Source organism: Ascidiella aspersa, chromosome 5, assembly GCF_963924565.1.
Source record: "Ascidiella aspersa chromosome 5, kaAscAspe10.2, whole genome shotgun sequence".
Taxonomy (NCBI): Eukaryota; Metazoa; Chordata; class Ascidiacea; order Phlebobranchia; family Ascidiidae; genus Ascidiella; species Ascidiella aspersa.
Window position 1 is genome coordinate 19904600 of NC_139451.1, and position 19839 is coordinate 19924438.

The window sequence follows — 19839 nt, forward strand, 5'->3', positions numbered from 1 at the left end:
AAAGAAAGCAGATGGCCCGAAGATGTTTCATAATATTTTGTAATGGCTGGTTTATTTAGCTATATAAGTTTACAACAACTTTTATACGCTATTGCTTAGCTAACGAAATTAATTTGTGTCTATGTGTAACAACCGTCCCAGTTTGTGAAACAACACGCTGAAGTCAACATCTGCTTTCGCAGGCATTTGTTTGCCAGACTCGTCTGACCAATGCAGAAAGCAGAACTCGTGTAGTGCATTTCCCTTTTTTATTGGCTTCATGTGTGGTAATTAAGACCTGTTGTAAAATTGAATAGCACTCTGGGCTAGTTTAATTGCCTTTGCGTTACGCTGTTAAACAATTCGAAACCTAATAAGGCGCAGTTGTTACCCTGGGCAACATTTATAGCTATCATTTTTTTTGTAGTTGGATGTAGTCGCATTTTTAAAATCGTGCGACTTCTGTTGTCATTCTTGCATAACGGCATATCGGAACAAGAAATAAGAGGACTTTACACCATATATGTCAATACTAGGATCAAATTAAATCTATCTGGGCCGCGTCGCAAAATCGTTATAGCCCCATTTCAAACAAATTCAAATCATCCCTACAATACTCAACCAATTATTCTAAACTAATCGTTACATCATACCTAAAATTCATTTTCGGTTTTGATTGGCAGTAACAAATAGGTATGACTTTGACCGTCTTGCACAATTAAGCTTTCGGCACCATGTTATCGGAATTACGTTCAGCTTTTCAATGCCATTGCTGTCAATGTGCTTATAAATCACTGCACAGCCCGATTAACGCACTTTAGATGCAACAACCGACTGTTATGCGTGATTTTCTCGTATGACATCAGCAGTACAGCAAAACCTGACAGCTTAAAACTCGTAGATTTTCTTTATTGCAATAGTTATGATTGGTTCCCCACTTGCATTAAAGCGTGTCATGTCAAATTCGTGGTTGAACGCAAAACGTTAAGTTATCTCCAAATACATTTAAATTAAAAAAAATTAATGTTTAAAACTTAATGAATGAAATGTTCAAAAGCCGCTACAGCTGAATCAACAACTAAGACGCCGATTTCGAAAAAAATATTACATAAGTTTAGGTTGTAAAAACAAATTACATAAACTACGCGCAAAAACTGTTAAAAATAAAGTGTTATACTGTTTTTACTGGAAGTCGTTTAGCAAAAGACGCTAAAGTTATGCTAGTTGTTAGCTGTAAAGCTAATGTGTTTAGGCTATATTCGATGTTACATATGGCTATAAAGTAATTCAGTTGTTCCTACTGCTGCTGTGAGAAAGACGGTGTTGTTGGAATTTGTTTCCTTTTATCGGATTACGTGTTACACCGCATTGAGTGGATTTGTAGAAGCGACATACAACTATAGGAGCTTTGTAATAGGAAACACACCCTCGGGAATTTTAAATATTACGCATATTTAGATTTTAGAACCGCTACGGCGCTACGATATAGCCTAACCACAAAAAAAAAAAAAATTTATCAGAAAAAGTAAAAAAGCGGTCAAATTTAAAAAAAAATTACGTGTTTCGTTAGTTTATTAAATTGTTGCGTGAATATTTTGCCCGGACTGTGTTATGATTTGGCTCAACTTAAATCTTCTGTATAAAACATTTTGAGCCAGTGCCCCCAATCAATCAACGTTTTGCATTTGTTGTCGATTCTGTATGCCTTCAAGTCAATTCTCTACGCGTGGTTTGGGGCTGAGGCACAAAATTTTCAAGGATGACGTCACAAAGTTAGGTCATAACGTAACCTCATAAAACAACCAATCTTGAAAATAAAACGTTGTTTTCGAGAAAAAAATGTTGTTCTTGAAAGGATGCGTGACGCATTGAGCAAAGTATACTCACAGATTTATAAAAAATTACACGTAGGCCTGAAGTTTATTTTATCTGACATTGCACAGCTGAACAAATTTTCTAGAAACGGACAAAAATATAGGGACAGAAGATTGCGCGTAGCAGTTGTGCGATTTTTTTGTATTTACATAAAAAAGTAATAACAATTATAGCTTTGTGGGGGTCATGGTCTGGCCCCGACCCCTTGGATCCACCCCCGCCTTCCATTTTTTGTAAAAAAACAAACAAAAATCTAACCGGAGGGTGAGAAAAACGCAATTCTTAGATATAGTGTAAGAAATGCAGATCACAGCCGAGGAATACCACAACAACGACTACAGTTTGTATTGTATTGTATCTCTATTAAGCAGGTGTCTACATTTTGTTTTGTACGGATTGCCAAATGTCTCTAGCTGCTTTTACAACCTACGCAATTAATGGTGTCACTAATACCACATCTCCTCCTGTTGGTATTCATCAGTGCGTCTAACCTTACTAATTCCGTTGTTTAAATTTAAACCGATCAATATGATACCTGAAAACTGGTCAACAAGAAGGCACGTCAAATTCTCGACAGACGCTCGAATTTCAAAGATCAAGACTGCTTTAAAAATTTCATAGTGGGAATTCCCCATTTTTTCTCTTTCCGTTTCGCGGCTCTCATGCGTTGAGTGACATCATTACTGTTGTGATCTGATAGCAGAAGTGCGACAAACGTTTGCCTGCGCCGTGCTTTATGAATAGTAGTTCGTTGTTGAATCGCTTTTCGGTGGTGCTCGATTTACCGCAGGTGAAGGGCTGTACTTTACGTTGGCAAGTTGGTTTGTGTATTCACGTTTGTTTGCTTTGAATTTCGGTTAACAGACGGCCTAAGATGTGCTAAAATACCTAATTTATTAAAAGTCGTATTTATAAAAATAAGCAAAGTGTTACTTATTCGGCTGTATTCAGTTTTATATGTAATTTTGAAATGACATCAAAACATTTGTTTATTTTATCAAGCAAACCGTTCATCATGACCGAACTGCTTGCTTGTAAACGTTTGTTTTTAAGCAAACTCTAAAAATAGATTGGCCTTAAAGCTGTGTAGTAGAAATGCGCATTACTGCATATTAAGTATCCATTGGTGAGCTGACTTAAAATTGCCTCTTTACATCAAGCTATATAGCCTAATTCTGTAAATGCTAGCTTCCACTATAATGTTATAATATCAGAAGTAATAGTTAGTTGTCTGATTGTCGCAATTGTTTTATATTGTGAAAAAATAATAGCAATTGACTGAATAACAAATTCAGTATTTTTTTACGATTGGCTGGGTAACAAATTTAGTAGTTTTTAAGGGCTTGTGTGCCATTTTTTATTAGGTCGCGTGACACATTTGGCATGCATGCTGCGTGTTGGACATATTTAACCACATCTATTTTCGAAAAGAAGAAATATGTAATTATACTAATAACATTGCCATTTTGAAAAAAGTTACGGTAGTTTGAAGCACATTGTTTAGTGGGAAAAGGCCAGGGTAAGGCATATAGGTTGTCTATTAATTTAAAAACTACACAATTTTGATCATAGAATCTTATGTGTGAAAGTACTCCTATTTTGAGTTGAATTCCCCATTCCTGTTAAAAGTAGAGGTATAACATTTGCATTGGCATATTAAGGATGTACCAGGCTATGCTTCTCCGCCTAAGGCCTAAAGTATATTTTTGATTGTTTTAATTAATAAACACAAAAAATTTTCACACTTGGCATGAACTTTAGCCTGGTTTTGCTAGGTTTATGTGTCTTTGTTTTCAACAAATCTATCTATCCCAAAGGTAATATGCATACTATGTGGCATGTTGCACTGTGACAATTTCTATTAAATTTATTATAAATATCAGTATTTCAAGCAATATAAATTGGAAATTTATTCAAAGAATATTTTTTTCGTGCTTTTCAATCTGTGTTTGAGCTGCTTGTTTTCACACAAGTTCTTCTCAAAACAGCTTATCTATGTAACAGTTTTAGAGTAAGAAAAGCAAACATGCCTGCGGCGCAACGTTTTGTTGTATAATTTAATTATTAATAGCCTTGCTTATCGCTAAAATATGGCAAGGTTGATACATTCCTTAGGCTACCACATCATTTAAGTTTGAGGCACGAACAAAAACTGAAGAATTTAGGCCAAAAATGATTCTGTCAGCCTGGGTATTGCTCAGCTCAGCCTCAAAGGGTTATCAAAACTAGAGATCGACCGATATCACTTTTTCCGACCAATACCTGATTTTTTAAGTGTTTTTCGCCAACCGTTACCTGATACCAATTTTTTTTTATAATAGCCTAGCTGGTATATGGTAAAACGTTAAATTAATAAAAATTAAAATCCAAATAGCATTTTAGTTTATCTACCCTTCCTATATTATTTGATATTGCATGATGCTGAAAGAATTTTTTTCAGCTAAAAAAAAAGAAACTTGTTTGTTTTTAAGGAAAAGCTATACCATATTTTCATAAAAAAATACCCACAAAAATAACGGCTCAAATTTACTGATACCCCCGAGTGCTTTCCCGCCGGAGATTTTTGGCGTGGAATGCTTGCCCATAATCACGTTAGTGATGTCATTTGGCGCGGAATATCGCAGGCCTGGTGAATCAACCAAAACAAATTGTCGTTTTTGACGTACATATCGTCTTATTTTGGCAGAGGATTTCAGCTGAAAAAAATTTTGGCGTGAATCTTTTGCGGCAACAAATTATGGAGTGTAGTCAGGCCGATACCGTCATATCAGTAGGAGTAAAATATCGGCCAATATTATCGGTAAACCGATATTTCGGTCTATCTTTAATCAAAACAATAGAATAAGAAAATATGTTTACCAAACAGTAGTAATAGGTCACAGCAATTATTGTGTATCAAGAATAGAAAGTGGGTACTTCACTCTTAGCAATTGTGACTGCGTAATAGTTCATGCATAGTTTGTAAAAAAAATAAATTGCCTTAAAGCAATTGTATTAAAGTCATAACCATGTTTTGATACTTTTCCCACTACTGGCAAAACTCGTTTTAAGTATTGCACCTTTTGTTTATCATATTTTTGCATAGATTATTATAAGGATCTACTTGTCATAAGGGCGAATATTTTTTGACTTGTCAAAAAAAGTCAAAATTTACACGTTAGGTCAAAATTTGTCAAAAATTTGTAAAGTCAAAATCAAATAAAAATGCACATAAATCGTTTACAAAATTAGAAAAAATATATAGTCAGCTTTTTGAAATTCGTCCAGTTGTTTTGAAATTTATCGTTCAATTTTATCAACAAAATTTAGTTTTGATTTGTGTTCAAAGTCATTTTAACCGTATTATATCTTTATTAGAGCAATATACGGTATAAAAAACGCGTGAATAATGTCGCCTAGCTCATTTAAATCAATGTATTTCTAACAGGTCAAAATTTTGCCAAAATAAATTATATTTTGGTTAAAATTTGTTAAAATTTTAATTTTACAGGAAAAAATTGCCTATTTTTTAGGTAAAAAAATATTCGCCCTACTTATCACTAATGTAAAAAAATGTTTTTTCCAATGCATGTTAATTGTTAAAAAATTGTTGCATTTGATTAACTCCTGAATAAAGCACAACCACATAATAAGAGTTGTATGCATTATATTTTAATGGGTTAGTTATGGTTTTAGGGGTTTCACCATTTTCAATTATGGCTGTTAGTAACTAATAGCTAGCAACTAATTATTAATAAACGGGGTTGTCATCTCTTCTAGCCTGTTCTGCTTTTTAAGGGAACGAATGGCTATGTGTGAATCATTAGAAACAATTATTTCACCTGTCTCTGAATCAATAGGCGCATGTCATCCTCAGCTATTAGATTAATTTATTAAAGTTGGGCTTATTTTCATATTTTAATGTGCACACACCGCACATATTAATAAATATACAACTTGAAAGTAACAAAAAGTTAGGCTTACTTTTATAATTGTCTGTGCTGGCATGACTAATAAGAAATGAGTGTTGTATTTTAAGAAAGCAATTTCGATTATTTATCAAGAAGCTGTTGTAATCTTACTAACAGAAATGAATGACGCATAGATATGTTACACAATTTAAAACAATCTCATTTAGTCATGTTTATGCCATAAAAAAGATTAATGTCTAATTGGATAAGGTATTTTTAAGCATGACACTTACTTCTTATAAACAATAATTTGTATAGAAAAACTATGTTAGGAGTAAAAACAAATGTTTGTTAATTTTGCTAATTTTGTGTTTACTTGCAATTTTGCAGAATTGTTTAAAATAATTTTTTTTATGTGGATATCACTTGGTTAAAAAATATAATAAAAAATAATTAACAAATAAAAATATTAAAAAATAAATCATTTTCATGTTTAAATTTACATTAGTTCTTCACAGTTTTATTTTGTATTGTTGTACAATTTTAACTTTAATAGAAGGTAAATATTTCTTAAAGCACTTGCTAGTGCCAACTTAACCACTTACTAGTGTTTTTTGACAGTATACATCTTGGTGACAACTGAACAGACCACTGTGCTTAGTTTACAAATTACTTTTCTCTTTCTGGAAATAGAGAACAGAAACAATTGAATAAATATTTCACAGGATAATGGTTAAAGGTTGTAGAAGGGTTCAATAAAGTGCCAGTTTTTATTCGTTTTAAGAAAAGTTTTTAAAGAGAGATCTTGAATTTAACTATAAAGGTATATTTATATTCGCATAACTTATGTTAATTTCAGCGGTTGTATAACATAATGTTTTAACTTTATTGGGTATGGTAAGTTTGTGTAAACCTGGCGTTCTGGCAATTATATTACACTGCCAGTAAGTGCATGACTTTCAATTAGTGTAGGTTCATACAAAGGACATGGAAAAATAAAATCCCAATAGACTATGTATGACTAAAAACAAAACCTTTTATACAATTAACAGCACAGCTTGGATATGCCATGTCATCATACAAGCAATTGTTTAAGCTTGTCTAGTATATTCTTTACTACCTCTTTTGTGCAATATATTATACTTGGAAAATAAGAAAAAAATTGATTAGTCGCTGCTTTGTTTGCATGTAATAAATACACTCAAAACTTTCAAATGTTTATTTGCAAATATTTTAATTTCACTAGTAAAGTTTTTTCACATTTTTCTGGCGCTGTGACAATCCTTCTGTAACAGTGATTTAAATAAATTGTACCCAATGTTTCTATGATGAGTAAATCACTGTTATTGTAATGCTATTATTATGATACAAACATTTCTATCTTTCCACCATAAATACATTTTATTCACTTTGGGACTTTGGTAGTCATTAATGGTCTGGTTCGCAACGAATGAGCTTTACCATGGTTACTTTACTGATCCAACTACAGTAACTGTAATGCATTTCAGTTTATCTACTTCAGTGCTGGTGATGTGAACCAGGCTTCTTTAGAAATTCAGAACTTATGTTTTAATGACAAGCTTAAAATTTTATTGTAAATAGACCAAAGTTATGGCTTCAACCTTAAAACACATGTGTTTTGTCTTTTCAATTCATTATTTATAAGCAATTTACCTTACATACATATTTATCTAAAGGATCCACAACTTAAAAAGTTTAAGAATCTCCAATTTAACAGTTGGTTGGTATCCCACATTATCAAATAAATAATCTGCATTGTGATAGTAGGTGACCCATATAAAAAATTGGGGCATGTTACTTTATTATGTGTTTGGCGGAAGACTGCCATAATTCAAAGGTAACATTAATATATTGAAATGGCAAGTGTTTATTGACATTTTTTTTTGTTTACAGGCCTTTTTTTGTGATTCCTACATAATTTTAACTTTTACCCAAGGCCATAATTTGTACCTTAATTTTGCAAAAAAGCACGTAAAAAGCCAAACCACAGAACAGCGGTGCACGATGACTGACGAGGTGAAATCTAAAGACCTGGCCTTGAAGGCACAGAAAAAGATCCTTGGAAAGATGGCTGGAAAGAACTTGACCAAAATGCTCATTGACGAAAAAACCCAGGATATATTGGATGAGTTCTACAAAGTGCGCAAGCATCAGACGAAAAATAAAAAAGATGCTGAGAAGCTGCTTTCGAACATCATCAAGGTCATGATCAAGGTCGGCGTCTTGCATCGCAATGACCAATTTACCAGCGAAGAAATGAAACTGGCTGACAAGCTGCAACAGAAAACGAAGATGACCGCCATGACCATTGTGAGTTTCTATGAGGTTGAATTCACCTTTGACAAGTATGTCCTGTCGAAGCAAATCAATGAAGGTCGGGCAATTTTGCAGCAACTCATCAACACCCACCTTTCTGACAAATCTAAAGGAAGGGTAAACGCTGTTTTTGACATTCTGGGTGACATTGAGTTTTTAGAAGCACTTTTTGATCCCTCTGGAGAGTACAAGGAGTCGCTGGCAAAAATCGCTGTCCGGCTAAATGAGCTACTTGACGATGGGGTATTATAAACAGTATTTCTCTTAGCAACGGAATCTGGCCTTCGCCATAGATTTGAAGCCAAGAGGCATGGAGAGCGTCATTTTGAAACAAACCCTGTGTGGCGTATTCTGTATAGTGTCTTTGTAAGTAAGCGAAAGTATATGTACTGCTACCAACCTGCGTTTTAAGATGTTTACCAATGTTCGTGAAGTGTTAACTTTGTTATGCAAATGATTGCCTGATTTAGTATGGATGCATGCCTGTCCGAATATTATAATGCTTGAAACCTGCTGCTGCCTTTTTTACCCAAATTAGAAGTCCTTAGTTTGAAAATGTTTTATTAATATTGCAGTAAGTATTTGTTGTTTACAATTTATGGACACAAAATGTTGTATTGCTGCCGCAATTTTATTTTTTATATGGATAAATGAGCTATTCACATCTTATGTGTTGCCTTCAGAGTATTTCCTTTTACTGTTTTACCTTTTGGTGTGAGAGCCTCAACGTGATGAACTCTAACACAATTACGCTTGCACGATTCGGCTTTGTTTTAAACGCGCAAATGATGAAACAGGAAACAATAACCTTTGTAAATGCAAAACAAAACTAGCCCAAAACGAACGAAAACTTGCGCGTGCTTTTTATTTTTCGCAGGGCCAGCACGATTTCGGAATAAACACGCTGCGCATTAACAGGTGATTTTGATTTGTCAAGGACGTTTAAAGACAAACTGAAAGTTGTTATTGATTTATTGAATGGGAGGGCCAGCGTGATTGAATGTGTGTTTTACACCGTCGCGCCTAATAGTGTGTATGTGTGCGCTCGCTCAAGCCCAGCAGTATCACACCTCGGCGTGTCACACGTAGTTGCGAAGGCGCTTTACCGTTTTAAAAAGCGAAATTTAAACCCCTGGCCCAAGAGCCGGCGATGGCTACTTCCTGGACTGAACATCCCCCGAATAACTGCAGGCAAGCGCGGAGGCGTGTGTGTGCGTGCGTGTTGCAGCGGCACGAAGCAGCGTCGTGCGCCCAAATCGTCATTTCCTGCTGTTTTGCTAATAAAGCGCCGACGCGCGTGCTGCTGGCATTTTCTGTGCTCTGAATGGATTGTTGTTTTTTGTCCTTGCTGTTGCTAATGAAATAATTTGTTGCTGCCGTTTGCTAAACCCGGGGCCGCAGTGTGCCATCGCGCATGTTCGACTGATCACGCGCGCACCGCTTTGCGAAATTGCTATTCAGTTTGACCCTTAGGCACACTTTCATTCACCTGTATTTAAGTCCGTATTTGTTTGTTTGGTTCCCCTCCCGGCTTTTCGATCAGCGCACAAAAACCGTTGTATTTTTCGCGGCAAAATGCCCTTTTCCTTATCTTTATGGGCCGCCTAAATCTACAAGGTCAATTCCGTTTTAAGGTACCTACGTTTTGAAACATCTCACCGTAGAAAGGGTACCGTAGAAAGGGTCGAACACCTTTACTAAAAAATGCCCACAAACTGGCCTGACCAGCGCTTTTCCAATGCAAACAATGTCCACCGTTTTTTTTGGTGATCACTATCGGACGCGAAAAGCCGACGAAGCACGGGTAGCGCGTAAGAGGTCAAGCCCCGCGCTTACAACAACCCGTATTCTTTGCGCCACCGAACGTCAACAGTACGCCTTATTTATTTTGACACCGCTGTGTCGCGGCTTTTCAATTAACCGGCCGAGCGTCGAAGGTGCAAAGTTGCACCATTTCTACAGCGCTTTTATTTTTACTTTAAATTGCGGGGCCGCGCGAGCACACACGCGGGCTGGTGTTTGAAGCGGCCACTTCCACAACCTACATGTTCCTTATATTTGCGTTCGTACTGTTTATATTCGCACCTGTTGTGTAGGTTTTTCTATATCGCCTGTCTTCCGCGTGGTTGCGTATTTACATAACTAAGAGGGCCTTACCTTCGGGGCTAATAAACCACCCCCTCGCCCATATTCTTTGAGGACATGTGTATAAACAGCAATCTTAACGGCCTTGTGTTTTCACCATAGGCTACAAGCACCAATTGAATAAATAAACGACAGATTCGGTGCCTGTCATTCAAAGCGCCACCGCCAAGCGAATTAACAAGTCTGCCACTGGCGCTCAGGCGCTTATGATGGCGCGCGATTAATTGCTTTCGAAAGTGTCAATTAAGAGTCGAAATGTCCCTTAAATTGCGCCATTAGACAGGTGCCTGGGACGTCTGGCTACCGCCCTTCCACCAGCACCGAACCGCTGGGTGGCTGTAATTTTTTAGCACTACCTTTCGACTAAATCACCATTGGTCAAGTGGCACCTTGTCATGAAATTTTGACTTCTTGGATTATACTTTGCTGTTGGGTTTGCGCATGTTTTTACTCCCATTTACATTTGAAAACCGGCTTCGGTTCGAAATTGTTCGCGTCGTTTTTGTGCGTTGAAAAGTCCATATCAAAATGTCTAAACACTTCCGACCGACCCCGATTCCTTCTCTTGGGTTTGGGTTTTTTGTTGTCTGAAAAAGCAACTTCCTTTTCTTCTTTTTTCTCCGTTTGTTTTTGCAAAGAGATTAATTGTGTTTGTTCTTTTTAACAAAGGCCGCTTGTCCGTTCGCACTCGCGCCGACAGTGGTGTCTGCATCATGCTCGTTAGTTCGTATTTTTGTTATTTATATAAACGTGTATGCGCGCCAGTTTTCGTACCGTGCAATCTTGTTTTCGGCCGCCACCAGCCTTGGCCTTGTCGTTTCGCCGTATTTGCCGTTTTTTGCGCGACATTTCACGCGGCGCACTTTGCTCGTTTACGTGTCTCGAATTTTGCCCACGACGCTCGCAACTGGAAATTTTCCATCGTAACGTGAACAAAATTCACTTTGCACAGCGAGTGCACGAGGTGTTATATATGACGTGAATGGTCGCGAGCGTTACTGTTTTGTTTTTAACCTTTGACATACGTATCGCGGCCATCGCAAGATGCAGCTATTTAAACCTATTCGTGTTGCATGTCCCTAAATATTGGAAATTCGTTCCTCTTTTTTGAAAATCTCCGCGCAATGTTTGCAGTTGGAACCGTGAACGGCCGCGTTTATGGGGAGCAACAGTCGTTCATTGAGCGCTTTTCGCGTTAAATTCGCAACTTTGCTGTTTCGGGCCTCCCACGTCCGGCCTGTGATTGATCTTGAAAAGTTTCTCGTGACCCGCGAAAATCGCACTGGGAATAGCAGGGACGCGCGGCCGCCGAGTTTTTCAACTCAGCCGCTATTTTTACCGGCGTGTCCCGAATTTGCCAACGTCACTGTCGCAGCAGCGCCTTTCGGGCCGACACGATCTCTGACTTTTCGTGCGCTGCCTTGCGCCAGACCGCCATGCCGGAGCGGCCTCGGTGGTTTCTATTCTGGTGCTGTGCGCGCGCGTGCGCTGCCTTCGTGACATTTCGCGGGCCCTTCCTGTTTCTCACAGCGCGCTGACGCCTTGGAGGGCTCCAACTATTCGCAACCAACCGCCCTTCTCTGGGCTTTAAAATGCTGTGGTTATTTTGCCACTGCTTGGTACCCGGACAAGGCATACGCCTCCTACTGTGGCCTACGTGCGTTTTTCATCAACATCATCTTCCCAATCACAACTCGTTGAACGTGCAGTAGCTATTGGCTACATTCGTTTTAAGGGCTGTTCTGTATACGCTCAAGCTTTTATAAAACTAGCCCAGCTGGAATCCTGTGAAACTCAGCTGAGATAAATTTATTGCGCAGCGTTTCCAACTGCAAACCGATCGGGATTTCTTTGTTTTCAGTGGTTGACGACAGAATGACGTATTTCTGTTGTCTGTTAGTTGGCCGTCGCCGTTGTTCTGGCCAGATGCGGCAAATGTGCTGTCGTGACTCTTTTGTGACGTCATTTTTATTGTTCTTTTTTAACTCGTGACGTTAAGATTCGTTAATAAAATGCGAATGAATATAATTACCAGTCGTATATCGGCAGTGTTTCTCTTTTTTCTACTGAGAAAATATAGTTAGCATGCATGTTACAAAGTGTGACGTCATGAAATTAATGATCCTAGAAAACTTTCTGTTTCCTGTTGTACTGGAAATGTGCAACTAGAATCAAGTTTAAATACATTCAAATGTCTGCCAAGCGGTAGCTCGAAAAAATATCCAACTATTTCGTTTAAATTGATTAAACGTTTGTTTTAAAAATATAGGCTGCTTCACTCGTTTAGCTTCGTGCATTGATTGCGTACGTAACTTGGTCATTGGCATTTTTAAGAATATTTTTTTAAATTGATACGGTTATTAACCCCACAGGTGTAGGCATTACACATAATTACGTAAAAAAAATCTAGCTAATAACAAAAAATCTGGTGCGTTTATTATCATAACTTACATGAAAATGCTGCTGGTATAGCACATCCAGCACAAATTGAAGAAAAAAATTGTTGTTGTTGTCATCAGACCCACTGGGATCCACTTGTTTATCTGCAAGAAATTACCTTGAGAGCCAAGACTAAAAAAGACCAATCATTTTATTAAACAGAAGTTTACGCTTGCCACAACTATGTTTAAAACAAGCAAAAAATACCTACACACCTAAAAATAAGATAATACAATTTGTTTTCTAATATCGCAAAATCACGAATATGTTAAAAAAAACGTAGGCCTATCTAATAAATATTCCAGTTGCACTTTTAGCCGAGTTCAACTATACGCTGTTTTTGCGCTTCGCTCAAACTTTTCACGCAGTTTAGGTGCAGTCAAATGGCTGTTGTATCAAGGTTCCACATAAAACGTTTGCAAAATCATCTTCAATATTACCATTCGCGCGCAATTTGCGAATATTTTTGTGCGCTCAATGCGTTAAGTCTCCTTGCTTAATCAATTACGCCACGCCTACCATTAAATATTTGTTAATTTAAAGCTTTAAACCGACCTTTTAAACTTCACCGCGCTTCACGTAAATACTTTGCTTTGATTTGTTTTTTTTTTTTTTTTAGCTTCACGTAAACACTTTTGCTTTGACTTTTTTTTTTATGTATTTAGACTCGATTTCAGTCGCACATTTTCGCACGTACGAGTGCAACCAAAAAAAGAAGAATGTGCTTTGTAACGTAAGATTGGGTTTTGTACCATAGACTTAACCGCGGTAACTAAATACGCCCCTGCTTAAACGGGACGTATGATAAACCTGTTTATAGCAACGATTCAGGCGCGGATGTAAAATTTTAATTTATTTTTAGAGAATCCAACGTTAAACGTGACGTTGTAAAAAGTAACCTTGCACACAGCAGTTCATTATTTCGTTAAAGTTTTTATGTTGGAGAGTTGTTACTTTTAATCCAAACCCAGTTTACAAAGATGTTATTTATTCGAGCAAAACGCAAAACGCAAAATGCCTTTATATTATATATTTATATAGCCGAAATTTTTATTTTTTTAAATTATTTACTGGTAACGAACAAATGCCATAAAAATGTATTCTAGTTCAGAATTACTTTATTCCAGGGAGTCGAACCGGAACCGAACCGGAACTCTATGATGCGGTTTTGGTCTAGAACCTTAACCGAACCCGAACCTGTCAACAAAAGCGGTTCACTCCAGCATGACGTCACAACCTCTATTTTACGAGTTAATCTATGCCATGTTCAAAATTTTATGAAAAATAATGAATAGTGATTAGCCTACATAAAACGTCAGTTGTTTTATTTTTCAGATATTCAATAACGAGCAGCTTTTTTACGCCGCGTAACTCTACATTTATTGACCCACATTTTCATCTCATATTGCAAAAAAGAACTGAACCGGATTCCGCAAAAATCCGAACCTTAACCCGAAAAGTCAAACGGTTCGACTCCCTGCTTTATTCTTTAAGATACAGTATGTGTTAAATATTTTATACACACAGCTGGTACTATTTGTAAATATTTTATTCTTTGTCTCGCTACTGACATCTAGTAATTTACACTTCGGGAAATTACCATCCGGTGGTAAATATTTCAGTGAATTGCTCAAAGACAACGTGTCTTAATGTTTTAGCTTTTCATTTATTATTAGGTAGCTCGGTCCAGAAGATATTTCTATTGTGCACGATAAAAGAAAAAAACGTTTTTTTATTGGCTTGTGATAAAAAAGTATTATGTCCGGAGAACCTTTAAACGAGTTCGACGAATGGCTCTGTCAAAAACTAAATTCTTTGGACATTGATAGTGAAATATATGGCTCATACCTCACCAGCATTCTCGAGGAAGGTGATGATGATAACCAAAAAAAGGAATCCATGTCTGAAGTACTAGGAGCATTTTTGGTAACAATTATTTTATATATTTCATATAAATCATTTCATATATAAAATCACCTAAAGGCTTTTACGCATTTCTAGAAATTCTTACAACTCAGTCTCAGCACACTGTTTGAATTGGGCTGTAAGTTATTTACAATGTTTGATAACCAACATTACTCAACTATTAATGTCACTTATCAGGAGCAATCCTCAATATTTTCTAATAATGGAGGGTGGTGACCCAGGGAATGTTAGGTCTTGCTGCACATTTGCATAATCGCTGTAAAATGCGCTCATACGCAAAAGTCACACAAACGCACACAAAACTTTCATAGCGCTAACAGTTTTCCGTATAGTAATTCATTTTCAGTCATGAAAATTTTAGAAAAAATGTTATTCCAGCCATGCATTTTTAAGCTGCATAAATAGTCACATAAAGCAAAACAAACTTAAGTTGCGCCTACATTTTTGAAAAGTAATTTATTTATGATCAAATAAGTTTTAGCAGAAACTATACAATTTGGCAAGTTTAGGCTGCGTAAACATCCCTAATGCAATTCTTAAAGTTTCCAATCTGGAGTTTACCTATGAATCTTTATCCAATTTATCCCCAACTATTCATCGGAAAATCTTCCATAATTTCATAAAGTCACAATTTTTGTTGTGGAAATCACTGTATTGAATTGCAAATCATGCCATAATTTTTTCTATCAATTAGGCACTGATACCACTACTTGGCATCAGGTGTCAGCTTTGATACCATTTTTTTAGACACCCTAATTATCACTTTTAAAAAAAACGATAACTGATTTTTTTATGTATGTTTTTTATTTATGTATGTGATTGTGTAATATAGTAATAACTTTGTAAAATGAAACATATAATGTAAATTAATATCAGTTTATCTACCTTTCGGATTAACCCTTGTTGTGTGGTGTTATGTAATGAACTTACATAAAATCAAAACTGTGAAACCAAGGCAATTTGTCAAATTTTGAATATAAAAATTAGGTAATTTTTTCTTAGTTTTGTTAAACAAAATATACAATTTTCATTGTTAAATACCAACCTAAATTAATCCTACTGATGTATTGGTAGGAGCTGAATATAGGCTTATATTATATTGGTCTTTATTTAATCCTACTCCCTTGAATTCCGCCCAGCATACATTGTAGCAGAATTACTGCAAAATAATTCTGCAGACAACAATATGTAAAAACATTTAATGAAATATAAATAGCATATTGTTTGAATTTAATACAAAACATGTTTTAATTGTTAAAGGTTACCCAAACCATAGCTTTTATTTATATTTAGCCTTTTATTAAATGCAGACTTTAAGCTGTATTTCTTGTAAAACTTTTTTTCTTTTTTTGTAGGAAGAAAGTGCGCCTATTTGTGAGGACCTGTTGAAGAAATGGAATCAAGTTAAAGAAAGCTCTGACAGTAGTCACATTAAAACTGGTACCGCTTTATTGCAATTCATAATTTATTGATATTATTGCAATAGATGCTCATTGGATCTGGTACCGTAATAGCCAAGTATATATTGTATCTCCTTTAATTTGCAAGCTAGGTAGTTACTAACTTTTCATTAATTTAGATGAAACAGGCATTGAAGAAATTTTGGCAGCACATGTCACTGCAAAACATCAAAAAGTTCCAAAGAAGGAAGGTAAGCAGCTTCAAAATTCTGTGATTTAATGAGGAGCATTCTTTCTGAAAAGTTTTGTAAGCAAGGTAATTAATAGTTTTTTGATTTGTTTTCATCTCAGTTAATGTTTTGTTTTGCCTTCTTGATTTTAAGAAACATCAGAGGAATTGAATGCTGTCAAGCAATCTGTGATAGCGATGTACAGCTCAGTTGATGTTGAAGGAGAAGAAATAACATATCCTTCTCATATTTTATAAGTTTACTTTGCTTAGCGGGGGCAATTTAGTTAGTTGCAACGTGGCACTTCACTTTTTACATTTTTTTAAAATAATTAACTTATAGTCGCATAGAGCTAAATTTGGACCAATATTTTACTATGAAGTTATTATATAGCTCTCATTAAAAATAACCAAATTTTCACCATTTTTTTAATTTCTCAAATTGTCATATGATTTCATTTTAATGGCGGACTGATTTAACACAGTGCTTGGTTTACTGTGTTTCGCATCAAGTGTGGTATACCACATATGATTCATGCCGGTTATTTAATGCAAATATTTATGTAGATAATAAACTTTTTAGTGATAAATTCACATCAATAAAACCTTGGATTTGTTGTGGTTTAGCTTTGCCATTTTTCCTCAATATTTTTACTGTTCACTGAAAGCAAAAAAGATGTCCGTCAAAAAACTGTAGGTAAGTATTTAAAATATATTTTAGGTTAATTATCAAGGGATACCCTACTTTAAACTACAACATTTTTAGATGATGCTCTGGACATTTTTAAAAACACAAATGCTTCTTCAGTATCCGATGCTGAAAAGCAAGAAAGAATCAAGCAAAAGAAAATGGCAGATGAGAAAAAAGAAAAAGACAAAGTAGGTTTAAATTCGTTAAGTATAAAATGAAACATTTTTTTTTAAATCTGTGTTAAAACTATTAAAAATATTCATTAAAAATTACATTATATAATCGGATACAAATGCTGAGCAAATATTTAGACTCCATTTCACTTTCACATTTTTGGACCGAAATTAGCAGATTTATTAAGTTTATTTTTATTGTGACGTCATTTTTGAATTTTTTTCCCTACCGGGGTCCTCGCAAGGACCAAAACATTTTAGGGGTCCGTGGTAAAAAAAGTTTTAGAACCCCTGGGCTAGCTGATTAGCAAGTGTGTGTTCGACAATTAACAACAATAAATCAATCGCTATTTTATGACGTCATATCCGTCACTATTTTATGACGTCATTAACGTCAGACGAAAAAGCGGGGAATTCCCCAAGTTCAAAATTCGGGACCCCCCTTTTCAAATTTCTGGATACGCCCCTGTTTGTATCCAAGATGTTAAACTAATTTTAGGTTTATCGATAAAACTAAATGCAACCAGCAGCGGACGTTAAAATTCTTCTTTACCGAACAGCATGATCGCGAAATGCAAAAAATCAAAAAGAACGAGCGCAAAGAAAAGGAGAAGAAACGGACACAGAAAAAGGAACGGACTAGATGACACCATTATTCGTTCTTCGCACGCTTCTTTCACGCACATTTGTGCCTTTTTTCAACGGCATTTATTCTATATCACATTGGTTCACTAGTTTTTAATTGGCTGGTGTTTAGGCAACGAACAGGGATTTGCGCCATCTTTGTTTTTATTGAATACATAATGGACTACTGCTTTCGAGTTGCTTTATTACCAGGAAAAGTGTGCTACAATTTTTTCTTTTCCTTTCTCGTATACTTATACTATTCAAAAGAAAAAAAAATCAATTTCGAAATGGGTTTTCTTGATTTCTAACCAAACAAACAGTTTTATTTTAACGCCAAATGCAACTAAGATTGTACCTAATGTCATGTAGTAAGTTGCCAGTCAACGCAATTAGGCCGCTCGATCAACATATCTTAAGTAGACAGGTAAAACTCATAGTTAAAAACATGAGTAAAAACAGGATCAGACATTTTGGATATTTGATTCGAATTAAGGAACTGATGATGCCACTTGGCGAAATATATTTTCCTTTTAAACAAAACGTCTGATCCTGTTTTTACTCATGTTTTTAACTATGAGTTTTACTTGTTAATATACGCGTCAGCGGAGCAGTGATCGACTGGCTATAACCTGCCGCCGATGGTTTTGGATTCTATAAAGATACACCCTATTGTTAAGTAGACGGCGTACATTTTCTTTCATGTATCGTTGAGCGTCATTAGTTTTGATTCCGCTGCAGCATTGCAACGTCCTAAATATTTCAATAAATAATTTTTTCTTTAACTTTGTTTTTCGAAAATCTAGGTAGGATTTTTTTTAATTACGTTTAAGGCCGCTTCGACGTCTAAGCTAATTAAAGTGGTCCTTTTGCTATGATTTGGATTTTAAGCCTAACTTCACAAGATAATTATTAAAGAAAAAATGGTGAAACAGCCTTATGTGTTGCGGCTATTAACAACTTTAAATTATTGGCCACCGCTACTAGGCTATTTTAAGCTTAACTGCTCGATCGGATTTTACGCACAACCTTATCATAATGATAAAAACATGCTTTCTAAACTAAACAATTAAATTAGAAACAGACTTAACACAAACATAAAAAATGCACTTTGCTTGATATAATAGCATTTACCAAGTTGAGGTTGGCCAACAAGTTGATTTCTAAGGGCTATTGACTCAACTGTTGTATAAACGAATAGAAGCCACGTGAAAATTCGTGCTGAGAAAATAAACCATATAGGATTTTTGCAAAAGTCCAATACTGGTTTATACCGTGATTATAGCTTATAGTATGACGATAGACGAACATTTTAATTCCCTAAACGACATAAAACATGCTATAAACCTACAACATATTTAGTGGGGGGCATAGATACCATCGTGGTCTTACCGGAATTCACCCGAAAGTCATAACTCAGGTTGATGATTAACAAATATACCCTACTAAGAAGTTTTAATGTTTAAGCGACCTACTACAAACTTAGTTCGAAGGGCATTGAAATGCTGGTGCTGCAAAATTTATTACTTTAAACTCTTATTGCTGCTTCTTCGCACAACGTTTTTTTTGCTGTCTGGTTTGTAAAAAAGAAGAGTGGTCTGTCACAATTATGAAAGGTAAAAATCTGAGTTAAGTGCGCTTTAATAAATTTGAGATTTAACATTCGTACTGATTTTAGTGTTTAAATCTTTCGCTTCGCAAGGAATGCTCCAGGAATTTGAAAGCAAAGGATATGTTGTCGTAAAGTCGTTGCTGGCAAAAAACGAATTGGAAGTCTTAAAGAGGACTTTAAACGAAGATGACGCTTTCAAGGTTCGTGAACTTATAAGAGTAAAGAACCCTTTTCGGGTTAATTGCTTTTGACTGCTTAATGTAGGATCACAAGTACGGTCGCGACGATGGCTCAGGTAGAACAACAAAGATAGTACTTTGGAACAAACCTGGCAGTGACGTTACAGGAGTAATTGCGCGATCAGAAAAGGTCGCAGGCACCATGGAAAAGGTAAAACTGTAAATGACTGGCAAATATTACAACTGAAGATATCTGTAGAGTTTATTTCGATCCCTAAAATCACTGCCCCATTTCCTATAGCTTAGACACGAATGCTACATCTTTTATGTGCAACAAACA

At 35.9% G+C, this 19839-nt stretch overlaps 2 protein-coding genes across 2 annotated transcripts; both read left to right on the forward strand.

Moving 5' to 3' along the window:
- The first annotated feature begins 7456 nt into the window (after positions 1-7456).
- Positions 7457-12246, forward strand: LOC146145281 (tumor necrosis factor alpha-induced protein 8-like). Its single transcript, XM_083389439.1, has one exon. The coding sequence runs from the start codon at positions 7770-7772 to the stop codon at positions 8331-8333; it is 564 nt and encodes a 187-aa protein (XP_083245565.1). The 5' UTR covers positions 7457-7769; the 3' UTR covers positions 8334-12246.
- Positions 12247-14311: 2065 nt separating this feature from the next.
- Positions 14312-18419, forward strand: LOC146145282 (coiled-coil domain-containing protein 43-like). Its single transcript, XM_083390253.1, has 7 exons — positions 14312-14591; positions 15947-16031; positions 16171-16242; positions 16375-16454; positions 16881-16917; positions 16987-17099; positions 17645-18419. The coding sequence occupies exons 1-7, from the start codon at positions 14424-14426 to the stop codon at positions 17729-17731; spliced, it is 642 nt and encodes a 213-aa protein (XP_083246379.1). The 5' UTR covers positions 14312-14423; the 3' UTR covers positions 17732-18419.
- The last annotated feature ends 1420 nt before the right edge of the window (positions 18420-19839 follow it).